This window comes from Dermacentor variabilis, chromosome 9 (genome assembly GCF_050947875.1).
Source record: "Dermacentor variabilis isolate Ectoservices chromosome 9, ASM5094787v1, whole genome shotgun sequence".
In the NCBI taxonomy this organism is placed as follows: domain Eukaryota; kingdom Metazoa; phylum Arthropoda; class Arachnida; order Ixodida; family Ixodidae; genus Dermacentor; species Dermacentor variabilis.
In genome coordinates, this window is record NC_134576.1 from 44,949,330 (window position 1) to 44,965,831 (window position 16,502).

Genomic DNA, 16,502 nt, shown 5'->3' on the forward strand with positions numbered 1-16,502 from the left:
GAGCCCCCCATTTGAAAAATATTCAAATAACATCTTTCCATGCTGGCAGCTGCTGTGGTTTTATTTTTTTCTTGTTTGCAAGGAAAGCGCGTTACATTTGAAAAAGTGCCACGTGACTACGCATTTAAGCGCAGCTACAATGTGTCTTCAAGCAGGCCACCAGCATATGACTGATCATGCGCGTGATTCCGAAGGCCTGAACAGGCCTTGAGTAACAAAGATGGATCGAATACAGTGGCCTTTCCTTCCTCTTATTCTGAGACGTCTAGCCGGTTGAAGCGGTGCAGTATGCAAAAATATCGTCATTCTCACCATCAGCCTATTCTCATATCTACTGCAGGACGAAGGCCTCTCCCAGCGATTTCCAATTACCCCTGTTTTTTGCTAGCTTATTCCGACCTTGCGCCTGCATATTTCCTAATTTCATCACCCAACCCAGTTTTCTGCCGCCTTCGACAACGCTTCTTTCCCTTGGCACCCATTCTGTAACTCATGGTCCAGCCGTTATCTGGCCTACGCATTAGATGACCTGCATAGCTCCATTTTTTTTTTCTTTTAATCTAACCACAGTATCGGCCATCCCCGTTTGCTCTCTGATTCAGACCGCTCGCTTCCCGTCTCTTAAGTTGTGCCTAATATTCTTTCAATCGCTCTTCTCCCTGTCCTGCACTTATTCTCCAGTTTCTTTAGTAATCTCCAAGTTTTTACCCCTGATGTTAGCACTGGTAGAACGCAATTATTGTACACTTTCTCTTTTGAACGACCGTGGCAAGCTCCCAGTCAGCATTTGGCAAGGCCTGCCGTATGCACTCTGACTCCTTTTTTTTCTTTAAATGTACGCATTATCAGGATTCCCTTTTAGTAATTTTCTCGGTCAACGTACTCCTGCACAGCTTCTAGTGGCTTACTGGCAATCGTGAATTCTTGTTCCCTTGCAATGCTATTGAACGTTACCTTTATATTCTGCATATTATTCTTGAGCCCTACTATTACACTAAAGCCGTGCGTCCAGCCCAGTGGCTTGGAGAAAAGCTACAGCGGCACTTGTTATCAGAGCTGCACTGTTTGTATTAGGCCAAGGACCTAAAAGGAATTAGTCCGATGGCGGCCTCTTATGGATATTTGCAATGGATGAAACCAGTTGCTGTCGTTCTACAACTCTGTGAATTTGTATATACGCATCTCTTCATTATACCATCATCATCACTCATCAGCCCTTTCTCTCCCCGTCCCTTTTCTCCACTGTAGAGTAGCAGGCCAGAGCAAGTTATCGCTCACGCCGACCTCTCTGCCTTTCTGTAAATAAATTTCTCTCTCTCTACTCTTACAATTTCACGGTTAAGGGCCTCAATAATTTGTTGTAATTCGTCCCCGGTTTTGCTGAACAGGACAACGTTGTCTGCCAAACGAAGGTTGCCGAGATATTCGCCGTTGATCCTCGCTCTTATGGCTTCCCGGTTTGATAGCTTGAATATTTCTAAGCATGCAGCGAATAGCATAGCAGAGATTGTGTCGCCTTCATCATCACCAGCCTGGTTACGCCCACTGCAGGGCAAAGGCCTCTCCCATACTTCTCCAATAACCCCGGTCATGTACTAATTGTGGCCATGCCATGCCTGCAAACTTCATCTCATCCGCCCACCTAACTTTCTGCCGCCCCCTGCTACGCTTCCCTTCCCTTGGGATCGATTCCGTAACTCTTAATGACCATCGGTTATCTTCCCTCCTCATTACATGTCCTGCCCATGCCCATTTATTTTTCTTGATTTCAACTAAGATGTCATTAACTCGCGTTTGTTCCCTCACCCAATCTGCTCTTTTCTTATCCGTTAACGTTGCGCCTATCATTCTTCTTTCCATAGCTCGTTGCGTCGTCCTCAATTTGAGTAGAACCCTTTTCGTAAGCCTCCAGGTTTGTGCCCCGTAGGTGAGTACTGGTAAGACACAGCTATTATATACTTTTCTCTTGAGGGATAATGGCAACCTGCTGTTCATGATCTGAGAATGCCTGCGAAACGTACCCCAGCCCATTCTTATTCTTCTGATTATTTCCGTCTCATGATCCAGATCCGCCGTCACTACCTGCCCTAAGTAGATGTATTCCCTTACGACTTCCAGTGCCTCGCTGCCTATTGTAAATTGCTGTTCTCTTCCGAGACTGTTAAGCATTACTTTAGTTTTCTGCAGATTAATTTTTGGACCCACTCTTCTGCTTTGCCTCTCCAGGTCAGTGAGCATGCATTGCAATTGGTCCCCTGAGTTACTAAGCAAGGCAATATCATCAGCGAATCGCAAGTTACTAAGGTATTCTCCATTAGCTTTTATCCCCAATTCTTCCAATCCAGGTCTCTGAATACCTCCTGTAAACACGCTGTGAATAGCATTGGAGATATCGTATCTCCCTGCCTGACGCCTGTCTATATTGGGATTTTGTTTCTTGCTTTATGGAGGACTACGGTGGCTGTGGAGCCGCTATAGATATCTTTCAGTATTTTTACATACGGCTCGTCTACACCCTGATTCCGTAATGCCTCTATGACTGCGGAGGTTTCGACAGAATCAAACGCTTTCTCGTAATCAATGAAAGCTATATATAGGGGTTGGTTACCGCACATTTCTCTATCACCTGATTGATAGTGTGAATATGATCTATTGTTGAGTAGCCTTTACGGAATCCTGCCTGGTCCTTTGCTTGACAGAAGTCTAAGGTGTTCCTGATTCCATTTGCGATGACCTTAGTAAATAGTTTGTAGGCAACGGACAGTAAGCTGATCGGTCTATAATTTTTCAAGTCTTTGGCGTTCCCTTTCTTATGGATTAGGATTATGTTAGCGTTCTTCGTGTGTTCCTCTTGTGTTCTTCGCCTTGCCAGACCCCATTCTCAGTATATAATTTGTTACTTCACTTGTGGAAAAACAAGGTAGCTGTGGTATCTTTCTGTATATTTCCGGAGGTACTCACTCCTGTACTCATTGATAACGCAATGCCTCTATGACTGCTGGTATTTCTTCTGAATCAAATGCATTCTCATAATATATGGAAGCCACACACAGAGGTTGATTGTGCTGCGCAGATTTCTCAATTACCTAATCTATGACACAGATATAATCCATGTAGAAGATCTCTTCTGGAGCACTGCACGGGCCCTGGCTGACCCGAAAGCCCGGGCCGCGGGCCAGGCCGGTTCGTCCTAAGCGTTTTCCGGCAGGCCCAGGCAGCATCCAGGCTTGAGGCCGCGGGCCTGGGCTCGGGTCGGGCCTGCTCATTAAAAGACCTAAGTTGGGCATTCGAGCACACGCGAACGTTATGCATTACATGGTCCAAGTCATTCTGTGCTACGCTGTAGTGACACGTGCAGAGACCTGGCCCTTACTGTACCTTAGCAAAAAAAAATTTGAAGCAGATGAAGTTGTCATTGTCTTCTTTTCCCTTTGAACAAAAACGAACATTGTTTCCGTGTAATGAAAAATAAGTTATACGAGAAATGTTCTTCAAATCATTTCCCTGTTACCGCTTGTGCGATTGCAGTTACCACTCTCGATACTATATATTATTTTAGCGCTAACGCAAGGGGGGTTTCTTTCTACTTCTACATTTATTTTATGCTGTATGCTCGTGAATTCGCCTGTTTGTACGTGTATAGATATATTCGTATGCTAAATTACCTCATAACACCAAATCATATGCTCAAGGTAAATGCATGCGCACCAGTGGAAAAAGAACGCCACAGGCAATGGACCAGATCACCGATGTTCCCTTTGGAGAAACAAAGATTTTCGCCTTTTAATACTTATACACTGCAGCTAATTAGACCATGAGAAGGTGAGGCTAACACATATGGCGCAATCTGTAAGTAGCGAACTCAGTTGTAGTGCAAGTTGCAGTACTACAAGAGAGGATGACCTGCGAAGCCGGAGAGCCTGGACAATCCGCTGTTTTTGTACAACAACATGAAATTTTTGCCTTTTTCTAGACTTTGCATGGTCCTATTCTTGTGGTATCGTTTTCACGTGCAATCGTTTTGTGTCACTGCCTCTTATTTTAAGTGTATTTTCTATCTTTATCTCATAAAACAGGGACGAACTCTTTATCTAGGAAAGCCTTTAGCATGGTGTGTGAGAGTTTGATTATATAATTTATATTGTACGTCGTGATTACGTTTATGTGTCGAAGTTAGAATATGAACGATTTACATTTCATCTGATTTCGCTTGCTGTTGGCCATGTATAAACGTTAAAATGTATTATCTTGCTCCAACACATTATTAATCACCAGCCTCTTTTAAGAGTTCGTGTAATGATTTCTGCTTCCAGCGTGAAGTATAGACAAGAGCATTAAAGAGCATGCCCTGGGTTTGCATCTATCCGCTTTTTGATGTTAGTTGTACACTTTGTTAAAAAAACTTTTCGCTAGGTTCTATTATCCCTATTCTTCTATTGTAAAGGCGTTTTATGTATCACATAAGCAACATTTCATTTACATTCTGGCGTATTACGTGCCAAAACCACAATACAATTGCCAGGCACGCTGTAGTGGGGACCAGATTAATTTCTACCACCTGGACTTCTTTAGCGTGTACCTAAAGCTAAGTACATGGGTGGTTTTGCACGCGACCGTCATGTCCGGGAATTGAACCCCGCGTCCTAGAGGTTAGCAGCGCGACAGCTTAACCGCTAAGGTACCACCGCGGGTAAAGCAACATTTCAATGTATGTACACTGCGGATTTGCCGTCTGATCGCCCGCTGCAAAGGGCAAGGCACGATTAACAATAATCTTCAACAGATTCTCACACCGTGCCCAGCTGGGCCTGGTCATACACACGCGGGCCGTGGCTAAGCTTACTAATGAAGGCCCGGGCCTGAGAGGGGCCCGGGCTGGGCCGCGTTCAAACTTGGTGTCATAGGCCCGGATTGAAAAATTAGGTCCGTGCAGTGCTCTAATCCCTTCCTGAAGCCAGCCTGTTCTCTTGGTTGATTGAAGTACGTTGCCCTTATTCTATGGGAAATATCTTGAATATTTTATACAATACTGAAAGCAAGCGAATGGACTCGTATTTTATCGATTCTTTAACGTCTCCCTTTTTATGTATTAGCAAAATGTTCGCATTGTTCCACCTCTCTTGCACACTTGAAGTCGTGATGCATAGCGTCCTAAGAGCCACAGGCTTCTCACGTATATCCCCTCACTCATTGATAAAATCTACTCTATTGCGTCTTCTCGTGCTGCTTTTCCTCGCAACGTGTCTTGCAAAGCCCTTTTAACGCCATCGCTAGTTATAGAACAAGCCTCTGCATACTGTTCATCACTACTTCCAATGAAAGTTGCGTGGCTGCTCTCCATGGGTATTGTGCAGGTCAGTGCAGAATTCTGCTGCCTTTACTATTATCATCGAAATTACTGATGAAATTACCCTGCTTGTCTTTCAGTAAATATATCTAGCCTTGTCTTATGCCAAGCTTTATTCTCACTGATTTCATGCTGCGGCCATTTTCTACTGCTTGCTCAATCTTTCCGATATTATCATTTCGAATACTATTTGTTCTCTCCTTGTTTATCAGTTTTGATGATTCAAGAAATTCTATCTCATCTCTTGAGTTAGACACTCGCATGTTTTGTCGTTTCTTTATTAGGTTATTTGTTAACTGAAGGTGATAAATAAGACGTATCTATTCTTGAAGCTCTGTCAATGTTTTTGCTGTTGGAAGGCCACGTAAGGGGCGATAAGGTTTTGGCAGCGGATAGCGATATATCGGAGACGACGGCTGAGATCATCGCGCGCCATTTTTCTTACGGCCGCTATTCATGCCTTCAGGCAGCCTTCAGCGTCGGTGCTTCGTTGGTATAGCATGATTGAGGGCACTGACGTCACTGTGCGCAAGCGCGTGGTCACGTGGTACTTTTTTAATTCTCGCGCACTATCTTTGCAGCCCGGAGAGATTCCAACCACTGCAGCTATCATAACAGTAATATCTTTTTGATATTTCTCAATATGGCACTACAATTATATATAGAATATTTTGTTTTTATAACTAGAAAAGGTGCAAAGAAAAGCTGTGAGGTACATCTTTAACAAATACAGGCACTATGACTCCCCTAGAAACCTCTTGGCTGATGCAGGTCTTAAAACACTACCTGTTGGGGTCATACAAACCCACTTAAAGGTCACCTACCCACTAATGCACGGCATTTATAAGATAGACCGAGCTGAGTACGTCACTTTGTCCACATCACGTCTATCGCGAAAAAAGCACCCATTTACACTAAACCAGCACAGTGTTCGCATGACACGTTCAAGTTTTCGCTTTTCTCACGTACGATCAAAGAATGGAATCTCCTCCGCTCAGACATAGTTTCCTCTCCGTCACTTTCATCGTTTATCAATCTATTAGGGACATCAAATACAGCAGACGCCGCTTAACACACCCACATATCTTACCTGTAATACTTATTTCTGCGCGCGGAATTTCTGCATTCACAAGCCCCACACTGGTCACTTCTGCGTTGTTATCTGTTATCTGTATAATTTCTCTAATCCTAAATGGATCATTCATTTGCTATTTTTATGTCAATTCTAGTAATACTATATTTGTTACTGAGCGATATTGTTATACCAACCAAAAGTATTGTATTTCACATCATCATTGGTGATTTCTGCAGCAGTTAAGGAAGCTTTTTCTCTTTTCTTTTTTTTCTTTTACTGTACCATGTAGCATGACCTGTTTGTTTCTTTTTGTCAAACTGTCTAATACAATGCCGACCTGCTTTGGTCTCACTGAGACTGGCAGTACAGCAAATAAACTAAATAACTATCTATATTATAAATGTGGGTGAATAATCATTGGTAATTATTCACGCCTGCTCATAGTATAAGATATTATGAGTGGCTCAAGAGTATAAAAAGCAATGCTACGTTTGTTGTATTACAGAAACGCACACGTGGATTTCTTTTAATTTTTGGTACAATTTAGCTGGATCGCGCTGTATATGCGGGTATGCACCGCATGCGCATAAGCGCTGTCAAAAGTAATTTCACCGTCTCTTTCATTTGTTTCTAGCCTGTTTTCTCCTGTAAAAAATAATTCGAACTGTACGCCTGTCCGTGTTGGCTTTAGCGTCCCTCCTCCTTTGCTGCGCCACAATTTTCGGGAAGACATCAGGCACCAACTGATCCAGCAACGTGTTTTATCGTCTACAATCGTTTCAGAACTCTATTTTGTTAAACAATGCAAAAAGGCCCCATTTTCCTTACTCTCGGAACTAGCTGGTTAAAAATATTGTGCTACACAGCCTACCCTTTTTTAGAAGAAATAGCCGCCTACACTGAAACCTTCTCTACAGCATGGCCTCCTTACTTATTGAGAAATAATAACGCCATACGACAGCAACACTTCAGAAAATACCGATGTTGCATATTAATCTCCATGGTCGTACTCAAACTAGGAGCGTAGTTGTTTACAGGTGGACTTTCAGTGTCGTTCACTGGTGAGCTGTGGAAATAGTCCCCGTCGTGTGCCTGGCTTTGTCATTCCTTTTCATTTTGTGTGAAGTAAGTCGCCTCACAAAAACCATGCCAGAATGGGCGGGCGCAACCATCATAAACAGCGCACTACCTTTTTCTCTCATTTGCAACATCGACTGCGTATGGCGGGGCCTCGCGGAGCCTATCATGAATGCGATCTGCAATGGGCACATAGTGCCCCAAGTGCTGATAGCTTAATGTGTGTTGTCTTCTCGTCGCTTAGTTCGCATAGAAGTGCAGCACGAAGGTCTATTTACCCGCTGCTGCTGCCACACTTGCTCATGCGAGTTCCCGCGATCAACCAGTGAGATGTGTTCATGCTTGCTTGTGCGCGCGTGACACCATGCTCCTTAATTTAGTTACTAAGCAAATGTTTGTTAACCAGTTATACGACCGATAAAACTGCTATCCTTACTTCGGTTAGCTGTCTACTAATTTGGTATTACAACCGATGCTTCGCCTTTCTGGGGAAAGTGCGTCTTTTTTTTTTTCATGTACATGTCGTACGCTCTGCTAACAAAGGGTGTCACCAGGTTGTAAAAGTGATACTATGGTGGAGCAGCAGCTTGCCGTAACGCTTTTTCTAGAGTTCATTCACTCTATCAACAGCAACGTAAACGAACTCTACCACTTTCGCAGAGTAGAGGCCATAGAGGAATTTAGCTCTGCTGCACAGAAAAAGAGAGACTGCAGAAGTTCTGATTTTACTTCATTCTATCTAGACAGAGTCACTGCAGTAGAGCTGTTGCAGTTCCATGCGAATTGTGCTGCTTCGAATGATCATCATTGCCTTTCCGTGGCATGCAGGTGGGAGTGGTAGGCAGGACCGGTGCTGGAAAGTCCTCGCTCGTGCTGGCGCTGCTGCGAGTACTGAAGCCATCGGAGGGACGGATACTGATCGACGGTGTCGACATCGCGGATGTCCCGCTGAAGAAACTCCGCAGTAGCATTACCGTCATTCCGCAGGTGAGACCACCGCCGCTTCTCTGTTCAGCTCTTCTTTAAGGATTGAACACATGTAAAGAAAAAGTGCCGATAGTCGTCATTCCTTGCAGCGCCTTTTCTCTCTTATTTATCAAGGACACAAAATAGCATTGGCTTTTTATTCATTCCTCCTTTGCATTTCTTCGTGCGATTCTAAAATGCACTACAACAAGGCACCCCTTTTTTGTAATTTACGAGTGGAAGTTGCGCTTTCTGGCGATAATGCATTGATGTTTTATGACAGATTATGTGGGCGTGTGCGCGCGTGCGTGCGTAGCATCGAAGTTTGTGGTAGAAGCGTGCTGTAGGCAGTATTAGCCTCTGCCGCTCAACAGGAGGTTGTCAGCTCAGTTTTCGGACGATGTAGCCACATTTCAATGAGCACAAAATTTTTTAGAAAGAAGGAAAGAAGCTGTCACCCACTTAGATTTAGGTGCACATGGCAGAACTCCAGCTGACCAAATTATTCCTGAATTAAGTTAACCATAGCGTTGCATTGGGACATTAAACCTCATTAATCAGTCAATCAGTCACAGACTGTGCGAGCACAAGTGCTATGAGTCTTCAATAATTCTTCATAAGTAATTGCCCTGCCTGAACTCAGGATATTCGTAAAGTCTTCGCGATACTTACGGTTTGCTGGTGTCTTCGCCAGATAATATGGAAATTTTCTTTCAGCACGATGCAGCCTCTCAGCTGATAAATCAACGACTGATTTGTCGTCGTCCTTTTGCGTCTGTCCGCGCTATTTCAGCTTTCTTCAAATCATGAGTCTTTACCGACTCGCTCGCCATGAGATATAAGCACGCTTCTTTAGCCTACCCGAATTTATCTTACGTTTTAGGCATGTTTCAGCAAGCAAGCTGCGTTGACGCAGGATCCAAGCCTGCTCAGGGGCACGCTGCGAACGAACCTGGACCCCACGAACTCCTACTCGGATGAGCAAATTTGGAAAGTTCTGGGTCAGGCGCACTTGGTCAACATGGTGACAAGCCACTCCAAGAAACTGCTGCTAGAGACCGGCGATGGCGGATCGAATCTCAGGTGAGAAGCGCTCTTCTGTGGCGTTGCTATGTTCTTGAGTTCAGCGAGGAGGCGTGAATAGCCGCGGAACCATGGTATAGAGGCCATCTCTTTTATAAGGATAGTGGTTTTCTATTTTATATGTAGAAAAGGGGAAGGAATAAGCCTCTGTAAGGGCCGGCTGCCCCGAAATCACAATCAAGCTGCTAGTGCTTGGCGATAATATATTTCACAGATTATAATAATTATTATGAAGAGCGGCACACACCCAGTGGCACATATCAATGGCGCATGCACCCATAACCAAGTAATCAAATAACCATAAACGTAACAAGAATAAAATAATTCAGTGGTGTAACATAGCATAACACAACAAAATAAGCGCATGTTGCCCTGTATGATACAGGTACTGTAACAAGCGCACTTGCTGTCAGTTACCCAATGCGTATTGGCCGCGAGATCTAGCAGTGTCGCCACCTGGCGGGCATTCGCTAAACTACGGAGAGAGTGGATTGCGCCGCACGTCCTCTCCTAGGCACTACTTGTTTACATGTGCGTGTACGGCGTGAATCTTTTTAAAGGCGGCTTCTTCCATGGCTAGTGGTAGTGGCAGTGGCGGCTAGTGGCCCAGTGGTAACTGCTGGTCGTCATTTTCTGGCGGTTCACAAAGGCACTTAGCGTTGAATGAATGAATATATGATGTTTAATGGCACAAGGGCCAGGTGTGGCCAAAGAACGCCATGCTAGTGTTAATGAGTTTGCAGCGGACTGATTGATGGGTTCTGTGAACTTAATGTGACGTGGCTGTAAAAGGCCTAAAAGAGTTGATATATATTCCATAAAATCTACATGCATTTAGCCTTACGCTGTCATCTTTTGCGCTGTAGTAAGTTAAGTGAATGCCCGTTAGAGGGCGCGGTGTGTTATTGTCGCACCTTCCGCTCGCCACATCACATGAATTTTATGCGTATAATCACATCGTGTTTCGAGAACATCACAAAGAGCCTATTTAACTTATTTTAAACAAATGAAGATGCAGCAGTCCGACGTGAATGCCGCGCTTCAGTGACTCGTCACGATGTGTTGATAACTTCGCAATGTCTGTGATACCGCGAAGCATGAACGGATGGTGTGAGCATCACTCAGAAGTAAAAAAGAAAGTGTCGTAAGCATCCACGCACGTCTTATCGCGTCATACACTTTATATAAATAAATTCATTAGGGTAATGGCGATAATTGCATGACTCTCGCTTCGTGGTTACGCGATCAAAGGAGTTTTTTAATAACTGGTTCTGATGACACTGTGGTGAATTATTTTGCCTCAATTAAATCGGGGGCTTTTGCAATTTGATTCGCTGCTACAAAAGGAAAGCTAAGATAGGTTATTATAAGAACAGCACGCGCTTAACCTGCAACATCAACAATGGGAAGAGAAATGCGCGGAGATGGATGGTCAACTCACCACGCGTTGCACGTGGCAGATACTGCGGTACCTGATCGATCCCGCCAACACCAAGACCACACACATGCAAAGCATATACAAAATCATACACGCTTACGGGGGAACGGAAGAACAGTTCCTACGGGATGCGGAACGCCTTTACATATCCCAAACGCCACCGCAAATATATCCAGACTACTCGGGAGAAAGCAACGCCACCCTAGACGAGGAATTCTCCGTTGCCGAAATCCAGGCGGCCCTCGTAAAGCTGAACACCAAGTCGGCCCCTGGCCCCGATCGAATACCCAATAGGGCACTACGCAATCTCGATTACGGGTCGATCGAGAAACTAACAAAATACATTAACGAGTGCTGGGCGCACGGCAAGCTACCCCGGCAATGGAAAGAAGCAAATATCACACTGATACCGAAACCCGGCAAGAAATTACAGATGGAGAACCTGCGCCCCATCTCCCTCACGTCCTGCGTGGGCAAGTTAATGGAGCACGCGTTTCTCAATAGACTCACGGATTACCTCGAGGACAATGACTTATTTCCACACACCATGATTGGGTTCAGAAGACATCTCTCCACGCAAGACGCCCTTCTGCAACTAAAACACCAAATCATAGACAATCCGGGCGTTCGACGAGAGCTATCCTCGGGCTGGACCTGAAGAGGGCCTGCGATAACGTTCGCCACGATGCCATATTGCGACAAATAGACAAGCTAAATCTCGGCCTGAGCACGTACAACTACGTCCGAGACTTCCTCACGGGAAGAACCGCTCGCATGCGAGTGGGGCAACTACAGTCAGAGCAAATCAACATCGGCAGCTCGGGCACCCCGCAGGGATCGGTGATCTCGCCAATGCTCTTGAACCTCGTCCTGCTGGGGTTGCCCGACCGATTGTTTCAAATCGAAGGACTGCATCACACGCTATACGCGGATGATATTACGATCTGGACGACAACGGGCAGCGACGGAGCGATCGAGCAACGTTTACAACAGGCCATCCAGTGCGTAGAAAACTACCTCGTGGGCACGGGACTCGCCTGCTCGGCCGAAAAATCCGCGAACTGCTGCTATATAGACCAGTCAGAAAGGGGCGCCCACCTAAATGCTACACCCCCCTGGAAAAGCAAATTATCCAATTAACGGCATCAAATGGCCTACCCGTCCCGATAGTGGAGAAAATCCGGGTACTAGGAATGATGATAGAGCATAAGGGTGGCAATGGCGAAGCACTTCGCAAGATAACGGCAAAGGCCACCAGCACGATGCAGCTCATTCGACGCATCACCAACAAACACGCGGGCATGCGCGAAGGCAGCGTCATCCGACTCATACAAGCCTTCGTCATTTCTCAGATAAGGTACACGGCAGCGTTTCACAACTGGACGGTTGCGGAAAAAAACAAGCTCAACGCGCTCATACGCAAGGCGTACAAATGTGCGTTGGGACTTGCGCCTGGAGTTAGCACCACCAAGCTCTTGGAACTAGGCCTACACAATACGCTCGAAGAACTCGTGGAGGCGCAACAAGTGTCCCAACTTGAACGCCTAACCAAGACCCGCCCGGGCAGACACGTACTTGAAAATCTCGGCATTACATACCACTCGCAACACGGCGTCAAAGTAGACATTCCAAGACCCATACGCGAGCAACTATACGTACCCCCATTGCCTCGCAACATGCACCCCCAATACCACACGGAGAGGCGTAAAGCCAGGGCACAACAAATGAACAAAAGTTACTCTAACGACAAGGAGGCGGTCTTCACCGACGCAGCCCGCTATCGAGACAGGAAGAGTTTCGTGGCGAAAGTTACTAGCCACCGAGGCAACCACCTCACGAGCGTCACCGTGAACACGGCACATGCCGAAGCGGCAGAGGAAGCGGCCATAGCACTGGCCCTCACACAAACCACAGCTACTTACGTGATCTGCGACTTGCAAACGGCAATTAGCAATTTTGCAAATGGGCGCATCTCCCAAGAGGCGTATCAGATACTCCAGCGACATCCCATACACCAAGGAGAGGCCGACGTTCATAACCGAAGGCATTTGCTATGGATCCCGGCACACACTGGAATGAGCACCCCCAACGAAGCGGCTCACGGCGTTGCTCGAGGCCTGACTCACCGAGCGGCATCGGAGGACGAGCCCCCGCGGGGTACTGCAAACGTCTGGGCATGGGAGGATCGTATGACCACTTTTCACGACATCACGGCACACTACCAATTACAAAGACGCATATACCCATTCCCTCACGCTAGGTTAGACAGGACGCAAGCAGTACACTTCAGACAATTACAAACAGACTCTTACAGAAACCCTAGACTCATGCACGCCATGTATCCAGACATGTACACTACAAACAGATGCACATCGTGTGGCGAGGTTGCCACACTAAATCACGTGTTATGGGAGTGTCGGGACCTAACAAACAAGTCGGGCAGTGCTGACCCCTCCGTCTCTTCCACCGCCAGCCTCCAGTAACGCTGGATGACCGCACTGCTCAGCTCTGACCTGACAGCACAACTCTGGGCCGTCCAGCGAGCCGAGGAAGCCGCTTCGAGACAAGGTCTCGGAACCGCGTCCGCGGCGGGTGCCCAGACCCACTAAAAAGACGCCGGACTCAAATCTTGTTGATTTGAAATAAAAGTTTACGCTCTCTCTCTCTCTCTCATACACGGCAGTATCTAGATGGAAGACGCCATAACACTGCGTTGAAATGTGGATATCATAATTTTCTTTCACTCTTCGTTGTGTCGTTGTTAGCGTAAAGGAAGAATGTGGCTAATATTGGCTGAAATAGAATTACTTCAGGATTTTAGCTTCTCAAGTATTTACAACTTTGTCAAGTCGCTGTCTTGCGCGTAGCCGTTCAAGGGCGATAAATATAATCTCTTCTGAAGCAACCTGATGATCCTTATAACATACTGACACTCACAGTGGCCTACCTTATACCTAATTTGACTCATTAATTGTTTGCATGTCACAGCAAAAAAAAAGAAAGAAAAGGATAAGTAGAGTGCGCATCAATTGGTGATGTACAGTGTGCATAGCTTGCTACATTACCTTCAATGTACAATAATGCAGACGTTTTTGAAGCAGTACAGGATTCGCAGAGCATGCAGTATTAATTCATTGGCGCTGCAATATTAACAAAATTGGTGGAACGCAAGCCAAATATACGCAAACTGTGGCGAGAAAGTGCAGAAGCAGACTGTGTGGCTGAGTACCAGACCCCCATGGAATGATAGTTTGCGCATTTTTCAACTTGACAGAAACGTCGCGCGCATCTCCGGTAAAAATGTGGCATTGGAGGGCAATATAAGGTCAGCACAGTGCAGTCAGCGCGCTTCCACGAGAAAATTGGGACAGATTTTTTCACAGCGGAACGCCGTCGCATACATTTCAATGCCCGCTGTCGACCGCCTATCCACACTAACACAGAGACGGTGCTGCCACCTATAGTTAGATCTTGCGGCGAGCACTTTCTTGTAGCATTAAGCTTAGGTTTGGGCTCTTTTGTGTCTATTGTGTGTCTTTTGTTATAAGTACCCAGCCACGGCCACAGAAGGTAAACGCCGTAGATGCAGGAGCCGTGAATTTAGGACATGTTCCAGAGTTCTGATATGTAGATCCCCAGGCCCAAGTGCCAGCAGGACCCGCCGTGGTTGCTCAGTGCCTATGGTGCTGGGCTGGTGAACACGACATCGCAGGATCCAGTCCCGGCCACGGCGGCCGCATTTCGATGGAGGCGAAATGCGAAAACATCCATGTACTTAGATTTAGGTGCGCGTTAAAGAACCCCAGGTGGTCAAAATTTACGGAGTCCTCCACTGCGGCATGCCTCATAATCAGAAAGTGGTTTTGACACGTAAACCATCATAATTTTTTTTAAAGTGCCAACAGGTTTCAGGGCCACCCACAGCCCAATGTCTCCAAAGAGAAGCTTCCTCCGCCTATATAGTTGTAGCGATTGTATGCAATCGTATCAATAATGCAACCGTAACCATATGTTTTCATTGGCATTCACAAGTTTTCAATTGCCTTTGCTGTAAAATTAATTTGCTCAAGAAAGCAAAAGCTTCCTGGCGGCGCAGTTGACCGTAGCGCAAGCCTTCGGATAACGTGGTCCTGATATCAGCAGGGCAGAGCCTTTAAACCACTGCGCAAACTAGATGCAAACAGAGAAGACACACACGGGCGTAGAATGTTTCCATCTCGGCTTAGAAGGCCACTGGTTACAGCATTAGGAGAACAACCGGTATTGTAAAACGGCTGATGTGTCAAAGCTATTTCTCCCTTTTAGTGCAACATGATAACGATTATATTAGGCCACGACCGACCACGAGCTACATAACCCACGACAGCGAAGATTTCTACGTCGACACCACAATTCAGCTGGAAAGGTACCAGCAGATACTGTTAAAGTATGGCTACTTCCGGTCGTCTTGAAGTGGTCTACGAGACGTATAGCTTCTGCGGTCACTTGCTTTGATTCCGAAACCACAACATTGGGCAGTTTGGCGAAGAGTAAATTGGGCGAGTTTCTAGTCATCCATTACTTGACGTACTGGTGCATCATTTAGTGTTCGTTCTTTGCGCTGTAGAGGTAATGAGCAGTTTCGCCCCCGTTTTTGTCGAACTGGACGCAGCGTTGGCCAGAGGCAGTTGGTGTGCCTGGCGAGGGCGCTGCTGCGAAACACACGTCTGCTGCTGCTGGACGAGGCGACGTCGCAGATGGACGGCGACACGGACAGCCTCATCCAGAGGACACTCAGGGAGAGCTTCGCCAAGTGCACCCTGTTCACCATCGCGCACCGGCTGCACACAGTGCTGGACTACGACAAGTGGGTCATCGCACACGTGCCATAGATATACTAACCCCTGAAGTGGCTTAACAATAACACATCCTAGAACAAAGTATGCGGTGTCATCACTATGGCCCTGTAGCCACCGTGGCAGTAGACTTGCTGTATAAGCTCCCTTTAAGGAGCCAGAGTTGCGCCGAGGTACGCCATCGTGGGCTCCAAAGTTATGCGGGAAAGCCACTTTGCGTACGCGTAGGAGACACCCTCGCATGGCAAAGCAAGCAGCGCTTTTCTTTAGCTTTCATTTTATTGATTTATTATTTGGCAAGTACCACTCATTAGCTAAACTCATGATAAACTCAGCTAAACAAACCTGGATTTTTTACGCTTGCGTTCCTTATTATCTCATCTTTACTCAAAATGCAGCGTGTGACGAACACATACGCCGGTTGGCGTCAACGTCTGTGAGCCTTTCCAATTTCTGTGCAAAGCGTCAAATATAAGCCTATGCTTTCCTAGATTAGCTATAATCCTTATTCCGGATGGATGTGATCATGGCTCGCGACATCTGAAAGATGCGTGTATGCCAAACATAGCGCTGTCACGTCCCACACTTCGTGTATGCAAAGTAAGGGAGCTAAATGCGTTACAGGTGAACCACGCGAAGAATTCCCCTCACCTATGTACCGTTATATTGATTCTAACTATT

General features: G+C 46.1%; 1 protein-coding gene across 1 annotated transcript in view; it reads left to right on the forward strand.

The window, feature by feature from the left end:
- Positions 1-16,502, forward strand: part of LOC142592648 (multidrug resistance protein mrp-7-like) — a 226,056-nt gene that overhangs the window by 184,179 nt on the left and 25,375 nt on the right. Inside the window, exons 24-26 of the mRNA XM_075704207.1 lie at positions 8,328-8,486; positions 9,382-9,548; positions 15,638-15,832. Of these exons, the coding sequence (XP_075560322.1) occupies positions 8,328-8,486; positions 9,382-9,548; positions 15,638-15,832 (521 nt within the window). The remainder of the gene's footprint in view (positions 1-8,327; positions 8,487-9,381; positions 9,549-15,637; positions 15,833-16,502) is intronic.